Below are 20,202 nucleotides of genomic sequence, written 5' to 3'. Positions count from 1 at the left end.
AAGTTATCATTTTGTTTCTTTCATTGGCGTATTAATATTCTTTATCCTTTTTCCCCATTTCTTCGACTTCAAAATGAAATTAAGAAAACGAACAAACAAAATGGAGTAAATGCAAGCGATAGATTTAGCTGTTTTATTAACATACTACATGTAAAAACTTGACTACATATTTCACTCTAAATAGTTTCAAAGAAGCGATCAAGAATCTGTGGTAGTTATCATAACTTGATTTAGACTTGTGATTTTGACTCTGGGGGCCACCAGCTCGCGCGAGAGCAGTGATCTCGCGAGAGCACTATCTCAGCGCGTGGGGCCGATTTAACGACTTGTCCACAAATCTAAACTTGAATCGGATCGTGATACCTAAATGTATGACATAAAGTAAAACAAAAAATGTATTACAGAACCTGCAGCTTCACGAAACGCTAGGATTTATATCATATCTAGAGTTACTCGTCCTAACTTAGGATGGGTTCAATGTTTCCTAACGTCTATGGATTCGGAACTTAACTCGTCCTAAGTCCTAAGATTAATCTCAAGTTAGGAAGAGTTTGGTGAAATTGACGGCTGGACTCCGTGTAGGCACATTGTGTACACAGCTAAACTGTAGACAAAATCAAAATACACATCGCCTATTTTGGCGATTTTTACCGACATTCTCTAGAAATGGTCGGCGCATAGTCTTGTTCATTTGCTGATTTTGTTCCCACTTACTTGAATTTTTTTTTGTTCAAATCAAAATTCATGTATCAACGGTGTACTATCTTGCCTGCCATGGAGTGCACATGGGTCTGTCTTTCTTCTTCGTAAACAATGGTGATGTGGTCTACACTACGTTAAACGGGACAGCAAAAATCCCAGCAAATATTGCCCTGGCTGGCAGATTCTTGACATGTTTTTGGCTTTAATATATTCATGAATAAATAATTAGAAAATATGTACACCAATCAAGCTTACAGAAAAGAAGTTGATCAATTTATGAACACTTATAGTGGCAATACTGTCTTTAGTGTGATACATTTTGAAGGAACTTGCGAGGAGGATAAATCTTATTTTTTTTTGGGGGGGGGGGGCATTGCGGTTTATACGCCGGGCGGCCTATAAGCCGAAAATTACGGTAATGGCTAAAGATCAGCCTCACTCCCAACCCTAACTGTGTGTATCCAAACATGCATAACATAACGAACCTGTGAAACTTTGGGCTCCCTTGTTCATACAAGTTGCTAAAAAATACAACCTTTTTGCATTGAATTGTGTACTTTCACATGCCTGAGAAAGACCCATGCCTTTGAAATATTATGTAGTTTAAGAGAGCGTTAATTTTCACGAAAAAGTTCTGAATAATATACGGCTCTGGTCAAAAATGATGACTACAGTAACGCACTTACTTGTCACAAAAAAAGCTAATAATGAAAAACATATCAACACTTTATATACATGGCATATAAATATTTACAATTTTATTTTATTTTATAGACATTTATCGTTCAGAATAACAATACAAAATACCCACATTTAGAAGCTGACGTTAATGCAACGAATTTCTGCAATACTTTACAGCTCTCACAAAAATAATAATTGAAGCCGGTTTATTTCCAATAGAAATTTGGTTTGAGACTGATTCCCAGAACGGCCTTAAAAAAAAATAGAAGTACTGACTAAACACCTTTCGAAACAAATTTCCTCGCGGGGAATTGCATACACAGCTGCGCTGATGTGAATACAGGGCGCCACCAATCGGATATTAACGACCATGAACAGCTCAGAGTTTTTTACTGGAACTCTGATATGATTGCGTAATACGTCAGTACCAAGCCTCCAATCTGTATCGAGGAAAACAGGATAGGTAAAAAGCACTGATTAGTAAGGATAATAATAACAACATATATATTTATGTTTCTAAGCGCTATACCAGACCATTACGACTGGCAAAACAGATGGGTTTTAAAGGCAGTGGACACTATTGGTAATTGCTCAAAATAATTATTAGCATAAATCCTTACTTGGTAACGTGTAATGGGAAGAGGTTGATGGTATAAAACATTGTGAGAAACGGCTCCCTCTGAAGTGACGTAGTTTTCGAGAAAGAAGTAATTTTCCACGAATTTGATTTCGAGACCTCAAGTTTAGAATTTGAGGTCTAGAAATCAACGTTAGATACGTTCATGTAGGATTGGGACCACAACATTAATGGAGTTAAATTTCAGTTTACTTACAGTTAAGATGAATGGTTTAGTTAGGGTAACTAAATCAAATATAGTGAATCCAACATCCTCTCCATTTAGCCTGGCGAGTATCATATGCATCTAAAAAAAAAAAAAAAAAAAAAAAAAAAAAAAAAATATCAATAATAATAATAATTGTACTTTTAATAAAATACCTTTAACTTCATAGTGCCTCTGAGCTTTCCGGGAACGCAAAAAATGCTTCCTTTTTATAAACCGGCACATACAACTCTTTATGAGTTGTGGTGGCTCTAGAGAACCGATGGTTTACCAACATGACCAAGGTGAAACAAAATGTATTTGAACTCTTTACAAGTGAAAGTGTTTGACTGTTTGGGTGTGAAAGAAATTTCATTAGAAAAAACACACACATTTAATTGTGCGTAATCAACAACGTAGTAACACATGCCGTCTATCAAAACCGCTCAAAGTTTTTTGATCCATGCCTTGGTTATTGCTCAAAATAATTATTAGCATAAAACCTTACTTGGTTACGAGTAATGGGGAGAGGTTGGTAGTGTAAAACATTGTGAGAAACGACTCCCTCTGAAGTGGAGTATTTTTCGAGAAAGAATTATTTTTCCACGAGTTTGATTTCGAGATCTCAGACTTAGAACTTGAGGTCTCGAAATCAAGCATCTGAAAGCACACAGCTTCGTGTGACAAGGGTGTTTTTTTCCCATTATTATCTCGCAGCTTCGATGACCGATTGAGCTCAAATTTCCACAGGTTTGTTATTTTATGCATATGTTGAGATACACCAAGTGAGAACACTGGTCTTTGACAATTACCAATAGTGTCCAGTGTCTTTAAAATGTTTATAAAGCATATTATAGTTTGAAACAATGAGAAAAAGGGCGAAAATAAATACCGGTTTATAAAAAGGAATATTTTTTTTGCTAAATAATTGGCATGTGCAATCTTTGTGTGTTCTGTCCATTCCATAGGAATCAACCGGCACTTCGAATTTGGAAGTTAATAACTCGAATTTGGAAGTTAATAACTTAGAACAATTTTAAGTGTGAAGGACAGTTAACAATTTTCATCCAACGCGGGATTCGAAGCCCAAGGTACTTCGACTTTGGGAGTAAATGTGAAGGACATCTTGACATTTTTATTTCATTTTCACAGCATGCTTATTAATGGGAGACTTTGGGACGCTATGTTACAGCAGACTTACCAGGTAAATCTCCATTGTTTACGTAGTTCTGAGCGTGCGCACATGACCGGGAACAATGGATTTTACCTGGTAAGTCTGCTGCCACCAAGCGTCCCAAAAGTCTCCCATTGTAATATTCATTTACCTGCATGGTCTGTTCATTGGTGATTTTATTCTCTGTATACACACCGTAGCATTTACTTCTCGGATCATGAGCCTGAATTAAAGAAGAACAAGAAAATACAAGACGTGAGCAAAGACAAAAATGTGTGTTTATTTGTAGAGACGATCAGATACAAGAAAGGATGTGCTTGGACGTCGTTTTACACCCTTTTCACACTAGGCGAGATTTGGTTTGAGCTTTTATTTTATACTGGGAATGGAAATGGTATTCTCGGCTGAGGGTTGACGAAGTGGTAGAATATGCTTGTTATTTCATGCTCGTTTTCGGTATCAATTGAGACCAAGGACAAATCCCCACAAAGGAAAACAAAAAGATCCCATTGGAGAATTCTAACTGAGACAGCCGCGATTCCATGCGACTGGAAGTCGAGAGACAACACGCGCGAGTCAGTGCATGTAGTCTTCCATTCCAGTCGCGAAGGTCTCGACAAAATACTAGCAAGGGACTTTCTGTAGTTATTGTCTGGATATTGTCTTACCTTAGAGCTCATGACGGCTGCATACCAAGACACCACGCAGATATTGAAAAAGATGGACGTCAGCCAGATGCTGTACATCAAATAGGCAGACAAATTACCCTGAATGTTAGAGGCAAACACTATCTGGTACAACATGAAGCACGCCAGTGGACCCATAGTTAGATATGTGATCAAATTGATGTACATGAAAACACCGTCATTGCCCAACTCGACCGAGTCACAGAGACACTGATGCTGCAGGCGAAGTCGCTCAAATCCCGGCGGGAACTTCTTACTGGCAGCTGCCTTCTCGATCGCGTCACCGAAACGCTCGTCGAAGGAGGTGAACAGCCTGGACATGATGTTGCACGTCAGGAGGAAATAAAGTAGAGGGAAGATCCAGGCTGCGAAGTCGAAGATGTTGAGGAAGACGCAGAGAAGATGGATGACTGGATGAGGGTTGAAGGGAGCGACGAAGATATTAGTTGAATTCCGGACGGATTCGATCGGTCCGAAAACTCCGACTGTTTGGTTCAAGAAATGGAACACGATGTACGTGATTGCGATGCCGGTGAAGATCTTACATCGCTTCCGCAGCCAGACTAGGTCAAGTTTATTCTCGCTGTCCATCTGGATTTTCCTCTCGAAGTGCACGAAGTAATCGCGGAGCATAGTCTTCGTCGAAGTCGCCCAGTGGATTACTGTGGCGTTGAGGGCGCTCTGAAAAAGGACAGTGGCGTAGATGATCTTGAAGTACAGCCGTTCTGGAGCGAGCTCTGGCCCGACGAAAAAGGCGGGAATAAAACGAATGAAGTTCGTCCATAGGAATATGAGGACGAGGATGGAGTAATTGCGATAGTTGAACAATTTTCGAGTTTTTGTTTTCACTTTTGGAGGGTTGATAATCTCAGCATGCCACAGTCCCATGACCTGTATAAATTTAAGCAGCGGTGACATGGCCTCGTAGAATGTCAACTGAATGTCGTCATCGTCGTTGTCGCTTGTCCCTTTGTGTCCATTTTCGAGGTTGACAAAGTCTTGTGTGGAGTCTATTGGGATGCTCTTCGCTCTCCGTATGACGATGTCTTGGGTCGTGTTGACAGATGACCTCCCGTTGGGCGTGGTCATCTCGTTGGGCGTGGTCATCTCGTAGGCGTTGGAAGGGTAGCTTTCAGATGACATCTTGCTGCTGTCATCGTCCTCTATTAAGGGACGGACGCTGTTCTTGGACATGATGAACTTGTCACTTGTGATGGTCAGGTGATACAACCTGTAGAATAGAGTAAAAAATATCATGTTAAATTTGCACGGGGATCAAGAATAATATGTTTTTTCGTTACACTGATTAGTGTATAAAGCGATCGTGCTCATTACTTTCCCGAGTTCTGTATTAAAAAAATGTCCATAAAAACCCACTGAAACTTATACAAATCGACTCAACCGAAACGACATGGATAGTTGTATTTACTGTACTGTGGAGGCGGGAGGTCGCAGCGTTCCTTTCCGTGGAGAGTAGAGGCGCAATGGTCCATCCCCGGTTGAGCATTTGCATTTAGCCAAAGAGCGGCATCACACTCACTCACTGTGTTGTTAGGGTAGTTAATTTCAACCGGTAATTATAACGTAGCAACATCCATGTGTGTTATCAACCTACACCTGGGTTGTTTTAATACACTTGGGCTTATTCCCCTGAAGACGAGCAGGGTGGCAGGTATACTGTTCGAAACGTCAAGACCACACCATCACTCCCACAAAAGAGATTTACTTGGAGTTGTGCCCGCAAGTTTCATAGTTTCTTCCTGTTTTACTGAGTTGTCTACATCACTGTTACCCACAAACCGAACAATGCTCATCAAAAGCTTAGGTTACCAGTCAAAGTACACATGGTGTGATTGCGTATTATAAACTGGTGGCTCTATGTTATAGTTAGGAAAAAATAAAACCATTATTAAAGGAACACGTTGCCATGGATCTGACGAGTTGGTCTATAAAAAGCGTTGGTAACCGTTTTTTATAAAATGCATATGGTTGGAAAGATGTTTTAAAAGTAGAATACAATGATCCACACAAATTTTGTCTCGAAATTGCGTGGTTTCCTGTTACTGTGCGAACTAACACGGTCGGCCATTTATGGGAGTCAACAATTTGACTCCCAAATGGCCGACCGTGTTAGTCGACGAGGTAAAAGGGAAACCGTGCAATTTCGAGGGATGTTTGTGTGGATCATTGTATTCTACTTTTACAACATCTTTCTACCCATATACATTTCATAACAAACGGTTTCAAACGCTTTTTATAGACCAACTCGTCCGATCCGATCCAATGCAACGTGTTCCTTTAAGCAATGTTCTCAGTTGGGCACGTGTATGCAATTGGACCGCGGTTACAGACGATGCATTTATGATCAGTGTAGCCACGGTAGACATTGTACAAACATCAATCAATTCAATTAGTGCTTAATTGAATGTAGCTACTGTTCCGACTGCTGAAGGTTAATTAATTGACTTCGCTAATAGAATACGAGTTCTAATGGCTGTGTGACGATAATGCAAATGGTTGTGTTAATTATAAAAACTGCTATTTGTATCCTCTACACCGATGTTTGGGAACGATGTTGATTAGAGTTGTGGTCTCTGGATTGAAGGTCCACTATAGTTAGTGTATTTTTAGGCCAAATAAACAAAATACCGCATCCACTTTTTTGGATTAATTTTATATAGTTACAAATGACTGCTATAAAGAGGTAATTTGGCCAGCTCTAGCGACCTTGTGAACAAACAAGAGCCTGTTTTGCTGTCTTGCTCTACTAATAAAAGATGGAAATAGATTGCGAAACGAGTCAGCCGGACTAAAAGTTAGAGCTTTATCACGCTGTCACCATCTCGGTCATGTCCACTGTTTCCAATAACAGTAATGAATGCTAACATTCATTGCGCTTGGCACCAGACTATTAGTTCGTCTAGCCTTAGTTTGGTTACAATGAGTTGGAATGGAGTAATATCAAGACGGCCACACCGTGACAAAGGTCTATAGCAACCTGTGTTATGTAAAGATCGATCAATGAGATTTCTAGAGACCAAGCTGGCTAGCCTTGAAAGCAAGGCTACACGGGTACATGATTTAGCGGGAAAACAAGTAGACCCTTTTAATTGATTTGTGTTACGTCCGTGAAACAACCTCTTTATCGGGCGTCAACTCCAAATCCCTCCTTCCCCCACCATGTAATATGTAACCCCCGAAGATGCAACAATAAGTACTTTTCAACAAAAGAGTGCATTTTCGATCACACGCTAAAAAGTCTCTCTTCAAATTTCTATGGGTTGAAAATAATGTTCTTTGTTGGGTTTCGATCTGAGATCGCGGCCGAAGGGGGCATGGTAAAGAGAAACCTTTTTTTTCAGAGTTATGCCACAAACAAAACCCACTCAAGGTCCGGGCTATACAAGCCAAATAATAACGGCCTGAGGGGATACAAATCAATTATGGAAACTCTAAATTAGGATAGTTCGACCATGGAGGTAGGATGGTTCGACTGAGACTGAGGAAAACAAATTGGCTCTCCCAAGATTTCACAATGCCGAATTTTACTTTCAGATTAAGTGTACCGCAACAGGGCGTCACGCGACGTGTTAAGGCGCTGTTAAAAAGATTAGGTAATGTTGACCTGCAAAATTGATGTAAACTATTTCACAAATTCATGGCAAAACATAGCGTCTCCGAGTAAGTTTGGTTTATCAACATCAGGGTTTAGGACGGTTCTGTAATAGACCTCTATCAAAGTGCAGCCATCTTGATTTTCCCCCCATTGATATCAATGTAACGAAACCGAGGGTGGAAGAACAAAACAGTCTGGTTCCTATTTACAAAATGGTTATTAGCATTCATTATTGTTATTCGATACAAGTAACATGACAAAGAAAGAGACAGCGGGAACTGCGGTTAGAATTTGGCAAACGTATTAGTCCATTTACTTTCAAAACAAGCGATAAAAAAAAATAGAAGGGGGAAAGTCTACTTGGGCAATACGGACGATACTCATGAATAATTGTAAACAAACATATTAAAATTTGGTTCAACCATTTGGCTTTTCTACGGCTTGGAGTAAAACTAACTCGGAAGGTCACGTGATTGTTAGAACAATTTTGTGGTGCTATCACGCGACCTTCGTTTGTTTAGGAAAACTGCTAGTAAACGGCTAATTGTGTTGATTTTTTTTTTATGGAATGTTCTTCTCCGTTCATGAAAGACATTTGAAGTCATATCTTAGTCTCTTTTGTAGCCCAATTAGTCCTATTCAGCCAACGTGTCACTTTAACTTAATTTCAAGCTTATTTCTGTATAAGGCACAAGCAGCAAGACAGTAATTATTTTACCAGTAACATAAGCGGTGAATAGAAGGGAAACAGGCTAATGTGGGAAATATTCGATACCTTAATTTGGTAACTTAATGTTCAACCTGATTTCTGTACGAGAAACAAACAGCAAGGTGGTCATATTTTAACAGTGCATACGTCAATTTGGTGATCTGTCAATTTACATTCAAAATGAGCGGTACAAAAAAAAAACGAAAAATAATATAGTCGATACTTTTATTTGGCAAACTTAACTTCTAAGACTAGGCTTTACGAGCCACAGACAGCAGGAAAGTCATATCTTAACAGTGTATATAATAAACGTACACCTACTTTCAAAATGTGAAGGAAGCAAAAAAAGAAGAAGAAAAAAAAACAGAGAGACAAGAAAAAAAGCCACACCGGGAGAAAGTCGATACCTTAATTTGCGCTGAAAGATGCAGGCATCGTTAGTACAGGCTTAACTAAGGATTACTTTAATGGAAGAATCCCTAGGCGAAAAGGTTCAGACACTTTGAGTCTTTTGAAATCTTTTGAAGTAAATCCACCGTGAGGCGAGAGGAATCGATCTGTAGCTAATTAACCGAAAGTTTAAAATGAACAGTTATATGCCAATCAAACCAGCAAAACCTCATGGGGGATATTTATAAAGACTGGAGAATTTGGAACGCTAGGTGGCAGTAGAATGGCATAACATTTCAGCTATTTTGCGTAGTTTTAAGCGTCAGAGGAATCGATTTGTAGCTAATTATTAACCGAAAGTTTAAAGTGAACAGTTATAATATGCCAATCAAACAATCAAACCTCATGAGAGCTATTGATAACAATGGAAAGTTTTGAACGCTAGGTGGCAGTCGAATGACATAAAATTTCAACTATTTTGAGTAGTTTTGAGCATCGGAGAAGTCGATTTGTAGCTAATTAACCGAAAAGTGAACAGTCATATTATGCCAATCAAACTTGCAAAACCTCACGAAAGATATTAATTTATCTGAAGAGTTTGGAACGCTAGGTGGCAGTAGAACGGCATAACATTTGAACTATTTTGCGTAATTTCTGGCATGGAATCGAGGAGTCGATTTGTAGCTATTTAACCGAGAGTTTAAAATGAATAGTTATATGCCAATCAAATAATGTGCAAAATCTCATGGGAGATATTTATAACAGATGGAGAGTTTGGAACGCTATATAGAATGTGGCAGTAGAATTGCATACATTTTCAACTATTTTGCGTTATTTTGAGCATTAGAGGGGAGTCGATTTGTAGCTAATTAACCGAAATTTTAAAGTGAACAGTTATATTATTGTCAATCGAAAATTCAAACCCTCATGGGGATATTTATGAGGACTGGGGAGTTTGGAATGCTAGGTGGCAGTAGAATGGCATGCATGGAATTTAAATTATTTTGCGTATATAGTTTTGAGCATTATAGAGAAGTCGATTTGTAGCTAATTAAGAGAAAGTTTAAATTGAAATTGAACAGGTATATACAAATCAAGCGTACCAACCTCATGGAGGTTTTTTTTTAAGGACTGGTTCAAGGTGAGACTTTGAAACGCTAGGTGGCAGCAGACAAACACGAAACTTAAATTTATTGCGTAATTTTGAGCATCATTATACGCAAATTCCTAAGAACGAGGTTTTCTTTTCTTTACCTAAAAGGTATGCTGCCATCTAGCATTACAAAACGTCCACATCACGTAGACCTACTCTTCAAGAGCATTAATGAACTCATGTCAAGTCTAATTTTGTGATGAAGGTTTTGGTTTTCAAAAACTGATTGGTCTTCTCATTCAAAAGAGGAATATTTCGCAATAACAAAATGTCACAGTCAATGCCGTTTTGATTGAAAACTGAAATCCAGAAATGTTTATGAAAGCCACAATGCTTTGGATATTGCCAGATCCAGTACAATGTCAATTTACAAAATGTTCCAAAGTACGGAATTATAAAAGTAATGTATAGCTCACTTATCCAGTGAGCTATAAGCCTTATTGGTAATATTCCTTATCAATCTGCCCTATATCGATTTTAGAAAGTTATTTTAAATTATATCTCAGTAGATTTCACTGTTCAAACTCACAGTGTGTTTTTGATTGTGGGTCGCACAATATATAAAGTGAGGAAAAAGTCTCTAACCTTTCAAATTATGTAAATTGACATTGTACTGGATCTGGCAATATCCAAAGCATTGTGGCTTTCATAAACATTTCTGGCTTTCAGTATTCAATCAAAACGGCATTGACTGTGACATTTGTAATTGCGAAAAATTCCTCTTTTGAATGATAAAGACCAATCAGTTTTTGAAAACCAAAACCTTCATGTATAAGTATTTCGCTCTAATAAAGAGTCATTAATTAAACAAAGAAACCCTGTACACAAAATTACAGACCCAGTTTTCTTAGAATGTGATGTCATTGGATGTTTTTTAGATGTTGACAATCGGAAGGGTAACATATTTTGAAGGCAATTTACACCATTTTAACACTCACGTTGGGATCAGATAGGAAAGTAAGTCACAGAATTGAATGTGACACGACATTTCCCTTCCTGTAATTGTCAAAGACCAGTCTTTTCACTTGGTGTATCTCAACATATGCACAAACTAACAAACCTGTGAACATTTGAGCTCATTTGGTAGTCGAAGTTGCGAGAAAATAATGAAAGAAAAAACACCCTTGTCAAATGAAGTTGTGTGCGTTTAGATGTTTGATTTCGAGACCTCAAATTCTAAATCTGAGGTCTCGAAATCAAATTCGTGGAAAATTTCTTCTTTCTCTAAAACTATAATGGCACTGCAGAGGGTGCCGTTTCTCACAATGTTTTATACCATCAACCTCTCCCAATTACTCGTCACCAAGTAAGGTTTTATGCTAATAATTATTTTTCTTCGGTCTAAAATTCACAATTTGTAAAGTATTTTGTGACAAAATAAAATAATACAGAAAAACATTTTCCCCTAAAGAGTTACATTATGTAGAATATAAAAAAAATGAAAAATTCGGAACGCACTTTTGTGAGCCCATCTTCCGAATTGTGAAAAGGTTATTTCTGTTAGTAAGATTTTGCAACATCCAATTCTTAATTTGTTTGTCAACAAAATTCCCTTGTATGGTTTTAAATAAATAAAAATATTTAATTTGTGTATTGATTTTGATCAATGATTTGATTTTGATTTTGATCGAAGTGACTTGGGTACGAAGTGACCGACATTGATTTTGATAAGCCCAAATCTTGCCGTTTAATTTTCATAAGCCCTGCTGTTTTGACGTGTTTAACATAATTGTAAAATATTATTTATTCTAGCCTTTGTAAGTATTTTGTTTTTGTTTAACAAATAAAACTGATTTTTCTCTAACTTTGATTCGTTGATTTTCTTATTGCTCTCTATTTTACTTATTACTTGATACCGTTTCTACACAGTTTGGGGTTTAGTGAGTATACTGTGATTAAGTAACCCTGTCTAAATAAACAAACAAATACAAAATATATCATTACAAAAATAAATTCGCAACTTTTCGTGTCCTGCCACACATTTTTCACAATTTTTTACCAAAAGAAATATTATTTTTTTTATAGGTAAATGACATACTATTTCATGCCTACTTTATTTCATAACGAATGAACAAGTGGTGGTAGGTTACGGTCCATAACTGTCCAAAATGTATGTTAAACAAATAAGAAGTTTTACTCACTCTTTAGTAACGTCTACACTGCTTTATCACAGGTTGTTCCAACATTATCAAAAACTCCGGTAAATCCTGATGAATCGGGGTGCTCGTCTGAGCCGAACGCCCGGGGAGATAGACGCTTAAACACGGGTTGATCCACTCCGGATGACACCAATATTTACTCGGTGACTTATACTCTCGAATTCCTCTTAACTCGCTACTTGATTAAAACCATCAAGTGTTTATAAGAAACCGCATGGAGAGCACTTGTGTTAATTCCAACATGTAACGAGGTTTGCTATTTACTTTTGGTCATAACTATAGGAAGAACTGACAAAAAATGGACCCCCAGTTGCTGCGCTTCTGGTCATAATTCCTCAACTGAAAGCCTTCTTTTGATGGATTATTACATGGGTAAGGATCTATTATAATGCTTCTGGGTTTGAGGGAGACCTTCTGTATTGTTGGATAGCTAGTGGGTATTCTTTGGGGGGAATCGATTCAGGAACACAACACAAAGGAAAGTGAATAATAGTCAGGAGCTAGTGCGTGCTAAAGTATCGAACACACATTCGGTATCCTGCTTTCGTTTTTAGCCTTTTTTGGATGCCACCTACAGTATACTTTACCATGGAGGTAGATGCAGGAATAACCTCCATGACTATAGCTACTGTATGTAAAGAAGTGGTGACTATAGGCCTACTATATAGGCTTATGCTACCATCAGGTCAATCTGGAAGCAATCATTTAAACGGGGTTGGAGAACGGAAATTTATGGGTCAATGGTGAATGTGTTTTCTATGCTCTTTGTGTCACGGGTGGCCGAGTGGGCCAGTTACTTATTGGTCTCCATACCATAGCAAACACTCGAGATTGTTCAGCGCGAATAGAGCCCGTTCAATTCTATCACCACGGTAGCGTAAACAATAAACAACCCACAGGCAACGTCTGACGGGGCACCGATGCGTGGTGGCGCCCTTCTCCAATGGCTTCACGACGACGGCCAAAACAACCTTCTCGCTGTTATTTTTGGTTTTTACCCATACACCGATGTGTGTTAGCACTGTATACTCAGTACTTTCCCGAGTTCTGTGAAAACAATATCACAGGCATGTTACTCGGGTGGGATTCGAACCCACGTACGACCCTTGCAATTCTAGAGCAGTGTCTTACCAACTAGACTACCGAGATTCCGGTAGCTAATAAGTGAACAGTCGCATTTATAATGTCTGTCGCGATGGGACCTTGGTCGTGAGATCAGTAGTCTCGCCCAAGGCAGCAGTCTCGCTTAGTTGAGAGAGTAGATAGAGAGGGCTGGGGGGGGGGGGGGGGTGGACACGGATTCGCCTGTGTATCACCGTGAAAGACATTTAACGACTTGTCCACAAGTATATACCCTCTAGCAGGACGCAACTTTTACAAGAAAAGTTGAGACAAAATAGTTAAAAAAATAAATCAAACACGGCTTAATTATTGATCCGAGGCCTACTTGGTTTAATGCAATTTAACATAAATGAGATCATAATGGAAAGCTCTTTTTTTTTCTTCTTTTCTTTTTTTAAATCTCGCAGACAACAAGACACTAATGGGACTATTTTTCCCTTACAGGCAGTGGACACTATTGGTAATTGCCAAAGAAAAGTCTTCTCACTTGGTGTATCTCAACATATGCATAAAACAACAAACCTGTGAAAATTTGAGCTCAATCGGTCATCGAACTTGCGAGCTAATAATGAAAGAAAAAACACCCTTGTCACACGAAGTTGTGTGCGTTTAGATGATTGATTTCGTGACCTCAAGTTCTAAATCTGAGGTCTCGAAATCAAATTCGTGGAAATTTACTTCTTTCTCGAAAACTATGGCACTTCAGAGGGTGCCGTTTCTCACAATGTTTTAAACCATCAACCTCTCCCCATTACTCGTTACCAAGTAAGGTTTTATGCTAATAATTATTTTGAGTATTTACCAATAGTGTCCACTGCCTTTAAACCTAAAAGTAAGAATAATTGTAAACATTAAATCTGGTTAAACTTGTTTTATGAGATATGCCTCACTTTCTTGGAAGCCAAACTTCGGCACAAACTGTACAATCTCTAAAAACTTTACTTGTACATGCCTGAAAGACGTCAGGCCCTATTGCTCCTTCTACAAGTGACGTCACATTTTGTAACTTTCTTTTACCACGCCCCTTTCAGTTCTTTATTTTTAGAGTCCGATAACAGCTAGACTTTTCTATCGTTTGATAATCGCACATTTGATTTTTGCCAACCCGAAAAAAACACCGTGGAAACACGCAGCGATTAAAACGGTACCGACCAACAACACGATCAGCGATGTGGCAGGCGAGTTCTCCCAGTCGATAAAACCCTTGTAGAGGTGCGTTTCTCCATAGGGGTTGGTCCCCCCTGATTTGTAGTAAATGAGCGCGAAAATCTGATAGAGAAGAAAGTAGAGATACACGTAGACAAAGTGAAGAAAGCGGATTGGGTTGGAGACTAGCACCACGTCCACTAGCCCAAAGAGGAAACTTACACCGTGGACGTGAATGGTGAATATCTGGACGATTGTTGAGCCAGGTTTGAATTCAATGAACCAATAGCCGACGGTGACGAATGCGCATGCACTGTATGTTATGTTTTGAAGGATCCATGTCACTTTGAAATACCATGGTAACAGGGCGCCCCCTTCGGTCGGTCCGTCTTGTGGCGTGTCGTCTGCAGCTGAGAGCTGTGTTTCATCTAATAAAAACCGAGGAAAACAAATAATTTATTTTGTACATTATTTTATATATCATGATTAATAGGTTGACTCAGTGGTTTCTGTCCCTGAATTTCACCTCTGGACCTCCGGGTCCAGCCCGGCCCAAAGCCTAATTGTGTTGCGTGGGCTTAGTCCTCCCACGTCTAAAACTGAAATTTCTTCATTGTCTTCTCTGTAAAAAATTAGTGTGATGTTTCTATGAGGATGCGTTGCCGACTTCATAAATCACATTCAGGTTTAGATACTGTTTTTTTTAAAAGAACTTCTGGCTGAGTGAGCCCTGTACTTAAAGCCAGTGGACACTATTGGTAACTACTCAAAATAATTATTAGCATAAAACCTCACTTGGTAACGAGTAATGGGGAGAGGTTAATGGTAGTATAAAACATTGTGAGAAACGACTCCCTCTGAAGTGGAGTATTTTTCTAGAAAGAAGTAATTTTCCACGAATTTGATTTCGAAACCTCAGATTTAGAAATTGAGGTCTCGAAATCAAGCATCTGAAAGCGCACAACTTCGTGTGACAGGGGTGTTTTTTCTTTCAATATTATCTCGCCACTTCGACGACCGAGCTCAAATTTTCACCGGTTTGTTATTTTATGCATATGTTAAGATACACCAAATTAGAAGACTGGTCTTAGACAATTACCAACAGTGTCCAGTGTCTTTAAACACCAAGAACCCACTTCTTGGTGCAAATAAACTAGTTAATTGTTGTTACCCTCATTGGACTTGTGTTTAGCAACGTCTCCAAGAAACTGTGAATTGACGTCATCAAGCCACCAGCTTAGAGTTAAGACGATTATAATAAAACAATAGACAGTGACACCTGTGTACACTCAACGCACTGGATTGATGGGACAATGAACAACCTTTCTTTGACCTCCAGCTGAGGGCGCCCTATTCAAATGACGTCATGCGCATAATTGATTTGATTTCATGCTTGGACCGTTAGGCCATCACACGAGGCAATTTACAGGCAACCAGTTCCAGGCAATCTTCAAGAAGAGAAGCCATTCACATTTTAACGTTCATAATACCTTTCTCACGGATCGTAAGACATAGTTTGCAAAGTGCTACCAAAGTGGTCCTATGGTAAGCACTGCAGTTGGTTGCCTCCAAGTTGCCTGTAAAAGATACCTAGTGTGTGACAAGGCCCTTATCATCAAAAAGCCGTTGACTTACCATGTACTTGCGTTTGTCGCTTGTAGAGTAAACATGAAACAGCCGCCGACACAAGATACAGAGTCAGGACGCAGAAGGACCAGTTAGACAGGTAGATGATCCATTTTGATTTGCTATCCACTTGGTTTCGGTAGAAGTCAGGGTGCCCCCATATGATTGGAATGACAATGTTCCATGAAAGCTGGTATACTGCAATCACCACACGATACACGGTGTAGATCCGATACCAACGGGCACCGCACTGAGAAGGCAATAGATTCACAAAATCAAAAAAGAGATATCTAAAATCAGCCATACTTTGAGAAAGATAACCTTCCACGTACCTTGAGGAGCCGTTGTAATTATTTTGCTCTATGTGCTTATAAAAACCTGAAGATAATCTTTAAATTAGATTTGAAACCTGATTCGGAATCTACCATTAACATTCGAATTGAAACATCTGATATAGGACCCTTATTCGGCAACCACCGGTTCAGAAGTAGTTATTGTTTAGTTTTAACTTCCTGTTTGGGGTCGCGTAGTTGAATGAATTGTTAAATTAATAATTCATAAAATACAATACACCACAACAATTGTGGCTTAATAAGTTATGGTTCATGAAACGTCTGGTCCGATGGCTTGATAAAGTCATGTACGCCAATGTGAAGCACTTACGGCCTCTAAAGCAGTTGGAATGTATAAGGTCATGAATTAATAGCTCATGCTCGATCACAACTGCTTTTCGAAAACGCTCAACTATGCTCCTGTCGGCATAAATTATAAGAACAGGATGATCATATAAATTGCCAGTATCGAAGTTTCGCCTGAAGCCCCGCGAAAATAATTTCAGCTTATCTTATCTCACTCTATTCGGAGCTTGAGAGGGGTCAACTGGGGTCAACATCTACGTCACCATCACACAGAATGCACCTTATCTTGATTCAAAGAATGTCAACAATCTTAAGCAATGATCGTAATGACGGTAAACAACAAGACTTGAAAATAAATTTCTCGAAACCTAATATTGAAATAAGACATGAACACGTCTTGAATGATTGCTTAAGAATTTGCTCCCAAGTCTTTTTTTTTTAAGAACTGAAAAAGGGCCCAACATCAGCATTACAATTCTTCTATAATAGCTGTGACTCACTATCCCCAAGACATTACTGAGAAAATCGAGTTATGTTTTTAAGGGAAGGTACACTATTGGTAATTGTCAAAGACCAGTGTTCTCACTTGGTGTATCTCATCATATGCATAAAATAACAAACCTGTGAAAGTTTGAGCTGAATTAGTCATCGGAGTTGGGAGAAAATGATGAAAGAAAAAAAAACCTTGTTGGACGAATTTGTGTTCTTTCCGATAGAAATAAAAGACTTCTAGCTATAGAAGTCTTTTATTATTTTAGTGAGAAAATACCTCTATTTCAAACTCTGTGCTACTTCCGAGGGAGCCGTTTCTCACAATGTTTTATACTATGAACAGCTCCCCAATGCTCGTTACCAAGTCAGTTTTTGAGTTAATATTTGTTTTGAGTAATTACCAAACGTGTACCTTCCTTTTAAACGCACTGGACACTATTGGTAATTACTCAAAATAATTGTACCTTACTTGGTAACGAGTATTAGAGAGCTGTTGATAGTATAACACATATTTTTTAGAAGGAAGCAATTTCTCACTAAAATATTTTAATTTGATTCGAGACCTCAGAATAAGATATTGAGGTATTGAAATTAAACATCTGAAAGCACACAGCTTGTTCACAAGGGCGTTTGTTCTTAAATTATTCTCTCGCAACTTCGACGACCAATTTTAGCTAAAATTTTCACAGGTTTGTTATTTATGCATATGTTGAGATACACCAAGTATAAGGTGAGAAGACTGGTCTTTGACAATTACCAATAGTGTCTAGTGTATTTAATTATAGAACATTGCCTGGAACTGGTTACGTGGAATTGGTCTCGTGTTTCATTGCCTTAAAAGCAACCAATATGAAATTAACGTTAATGGTGGAGACGATATATGATTGACAATTTAATTTAAGAGATTTCCAGAAAAACAAGATTTGGTTAAAAAATATACTCAGAGAAAAAAAAAGACTTCGGCAATTGATAACAAATTTAAAAACAAGAATTGCCAAAAAAACTTGCATAGAAATTCAATTTATACTTCCACTTCCAATTGCACCAATGTGCTTTGTAAACCAAGGGAAAAGCGGGATTTTCAATAACACTGCAACATAATATTAGGCCTATGCAACCATACACAACACGAATTTGATTTTAATTTCTCTTCATATTTTGTAATCGTCACGCAGATGCAACAATAACTGAGTATCAGTAAGACATCGAAAACAAACCTTCTGTGACGTGAATAATGAGGCAGGCACTCCTCCAAAGCCAAGATTCTGAAGTTGAAATTCCTTCCGTAAAGATTCCATCACCCTGGCTCTCCCCGTCGGTATCCTCCGGGACGAAAAGCACCAATCTTCGGCCTACCTCTTACACGAAACAAGACGCCAACTCGGAGTTAACTAAAGACGCATACATTTCCATCCCCTTCACGCGGTCTTCACGCTAACATTAGTTGTACAGTATTTCATCCACGGTTGCAATCGCAATAGCCACCCGTCAAAATGCTAATTTTGTACCCCCTATGATTCTTATTTTTTCAGTAAACACAATTTCTTCGTACTTCAATCTCCCAACTGATTAATCTGCCCCCAGGACAAATGAGTTATAACAACAGGGAACCATTATTAGATAATTTCGACCCATTGTTAGTTTTTTAATATCTTTTCCATCTCGTATATTATAGTCTGTGTAGTCAAGGCTACCAAGTTATGTAAATTACATCGCAACAAATCTGCATAATGTTTAATTCAATAAAATGTTTACCATATGGCGGTTCGCTTTTATTTAGGTCGTATCAGTAAAGTTTACGTTACATGAGTATTATGGGATGCGAAGGCTATCAGCTAACTTGTACGAATTCTAAATAAAACGTTGTAATACATTATCATATTTTTGTTTAAATACAATACAAATAGTAATAGCAATGTAAATCTAGACTTACGTGCCGATGAAAAGTTAATGGTAATTTCAGTTAAAGACACTGGATACCTTTAGTAATTGTCAGTTGTGTCTTCTCACTTGGTGTATCTCAACTGTGTTTCAGAACTATAAGGTCAGGTTTGATAATCTTGGCTTTGCATATTATTTTGGAGCTCCTGGTAAATAGAGTTTACTGATCAAGAGTGGTCTTTGTAGTACTTGTTTGGCAAAATGAAACATTATTTTTTTTAAGCAAAACATCTTATTTGTTGATTTTTGATTTGTTTTATGTATACGCAAAAGTAGATAAACCAAAGGTCATTATTCGTATGGGTTTGATAACCTTGGCTTTGCATGTTATTTTGGAGCTCCTGGTAAACAGAGTTTACTGACCAAGAGTGGTCTTTATAGTACTTGTTTGGCAAAATGAGACATTATTTCTTTTAAGCAAAACATCTTATTTGTTGATTTTTGATTTGTTTTTATGTATACGCAAAAGTAGATGCATGAAGATGACATGAACCCGACTGCGTGTGGGCATAATTGTATGTGTCCCATGTTGCATCATCTTGTAAAGTGACAGGGTACTTCAACATCAATCAAGGAGCAATAATGAAACGTCAACAAAGCCTGCCAAATTAGGTATTATATTACTTTCCGATTGTCAAACTGATTGATATTGTGTACGAAAAATATGTTAAAACACCGACCTTTAAATCGTACTGAGGGCCAACGAATGCGAATTTAATCTACTGCACAGCAAGACTTCAGGCAAAAACAAAATCAATCTAAATTGCTTGAAAGAAACAAAATTATTGGTGCATGTATAAGACGCGTAGGACGCTTGTTGTGTAGGCCTATGTTTCAATGACGTATCTAGGCAAGGGGAAGGGCGAATCTCGCTAGGGGAACTACGTACGTGGATACAACATTATTTAAATAACCAGAGCAACGCTTATACTTTTAACATTAACATATTTTGACCAACAAATTTAGCATATTTTAAAACAATAACTCATCTATAACTATATGTAATTATTTACATGTCCTTTTAGACATTGATTTTGTTACACGTCTGGTACATTTTTTTTGCTCAAAAGTATCTCTTTTTTTTTGCGAATAAAACGTATCTGAGTATTATGTCAACATGAAGAGCAAGCATGATGTAAAATGTTA

At 38.2% G+C, this 20,202-nt stretch overlaps 2 protein-coding genes across 2 annotated transcripts; both read right to left on the bottom strand.

Annotated features, from left to right (window-relative positions):
* Window positions 1–101: 101 nt before the first annotated feature.
* Window positions 102–12,597, bottom strand: LOC139951368 (uncharacterized). Its single transcript, XM_071950235.1, has 5 exons — window positions 12,074–12,597; window positions 4,047–5,295; window positions 3,530–3,601; window positions 2,217–2,306; window positions 102–1,823 (listed from the first exon to the last, which is right to left on the bottom strand). The coding sequence occupies exons 2-5, from the start codon at window positions 5,256–5,258 to the stop codon at window positions 1,773–1,775; spliced, it is 1,425 nt and encodes a 474-aa protein (XP_071806336.1). The 5' UTR covers window positions 5,259–5,295; window positions 12,074–12,597; the 3' UTR covers window positions 102–1,772.
* Window positions 12,598–13,508: 911 nt separating this feature from the next.
* LOC139951394 (protein rolling stone-like) lies at window positions 13,509–18,449 on the bottom strand. Its single transcript, XM_071950275.1, has 3 exons — window positions 18,333–18,449; window positions 15,995–16,235; window positions 13,509–14,787 (listed from the first exon to the last, which is right to left on the bottom strand). The coding sequence occupies exons 1-3, from the start codon at window positions 18,411–18,413 to the stop codon at window positions 14,282–14,284; spliced, it is 828 nt and encodes a 275-aa protein (XP_071806376.1). The 5' UTR covers window positions 18,414–18,449; the 3' UTR covers window positions 13,509–14,281.
* Window positions 18,450–20,202: the final 1,753 nt, after the last annotated feature.

This window comes from Asterias amurensis, chromosome 19 (genome assembly GCF_032118995.1).
Source record: "Asterias amurensis chromosome 19, ASM3211899v1".
Lineage (NCBI taxonomy): Eukaryota > Metazoa > Echinodermata > Asteroidea > Forcipulatida > Asteriidae > Asterias > Asterias amurensis.
Note: the sequence above shows the minus strand (reverse complement) of the source record. Positions and strands in the feature narration are given on the sequence as shown.

Bases quoted from the DNA above. Each gene is read 5' to 3' on its own strand.
- LOC139951368 (XM_071950235.1), bottom strand. From the start codon at position 5,258: ATGTCCAAGAACAGCGTCCGTCCCTTAATAGAGGACGATGACAGCAGC. The intron at 3,602-4,046 runs GTAAGACAATAT...TCTTTAATTCAG, and splicing joins CAGCCGTCATGAGCTCTAAG to GCTCATGATCCGAGAAGTAA. The intron at 2,307-3,529 runs GTAAATGAATAT...TTTTTTTTTTAG, and splicing joins CCAATGAACAGACCATGCAG to ATGCATATGATACTCGCCAG.
- LOC139951394 (XM_071950275.1), bottom strand. From the start codon at position 18,413: ATGGAATCTTTACGGAAGGAATTTCAACTTCAGAATCTTGGCTTTGGA. The intron at 16,236-18,332 runs GTTTGTTTTCGA...TTGCCTTCTCAG, and splicing joins CATTATTCACGTCACAGAAG to TGCGGTGCCCGTTGGTATCG. The intron at 14,788-15,994 runs GTAAGTCAACGG...GGTTTTTATTAG, and splicing joins GCGACAAACGCAAGTACATG to ATGAAACACAGCTCTCAGCT.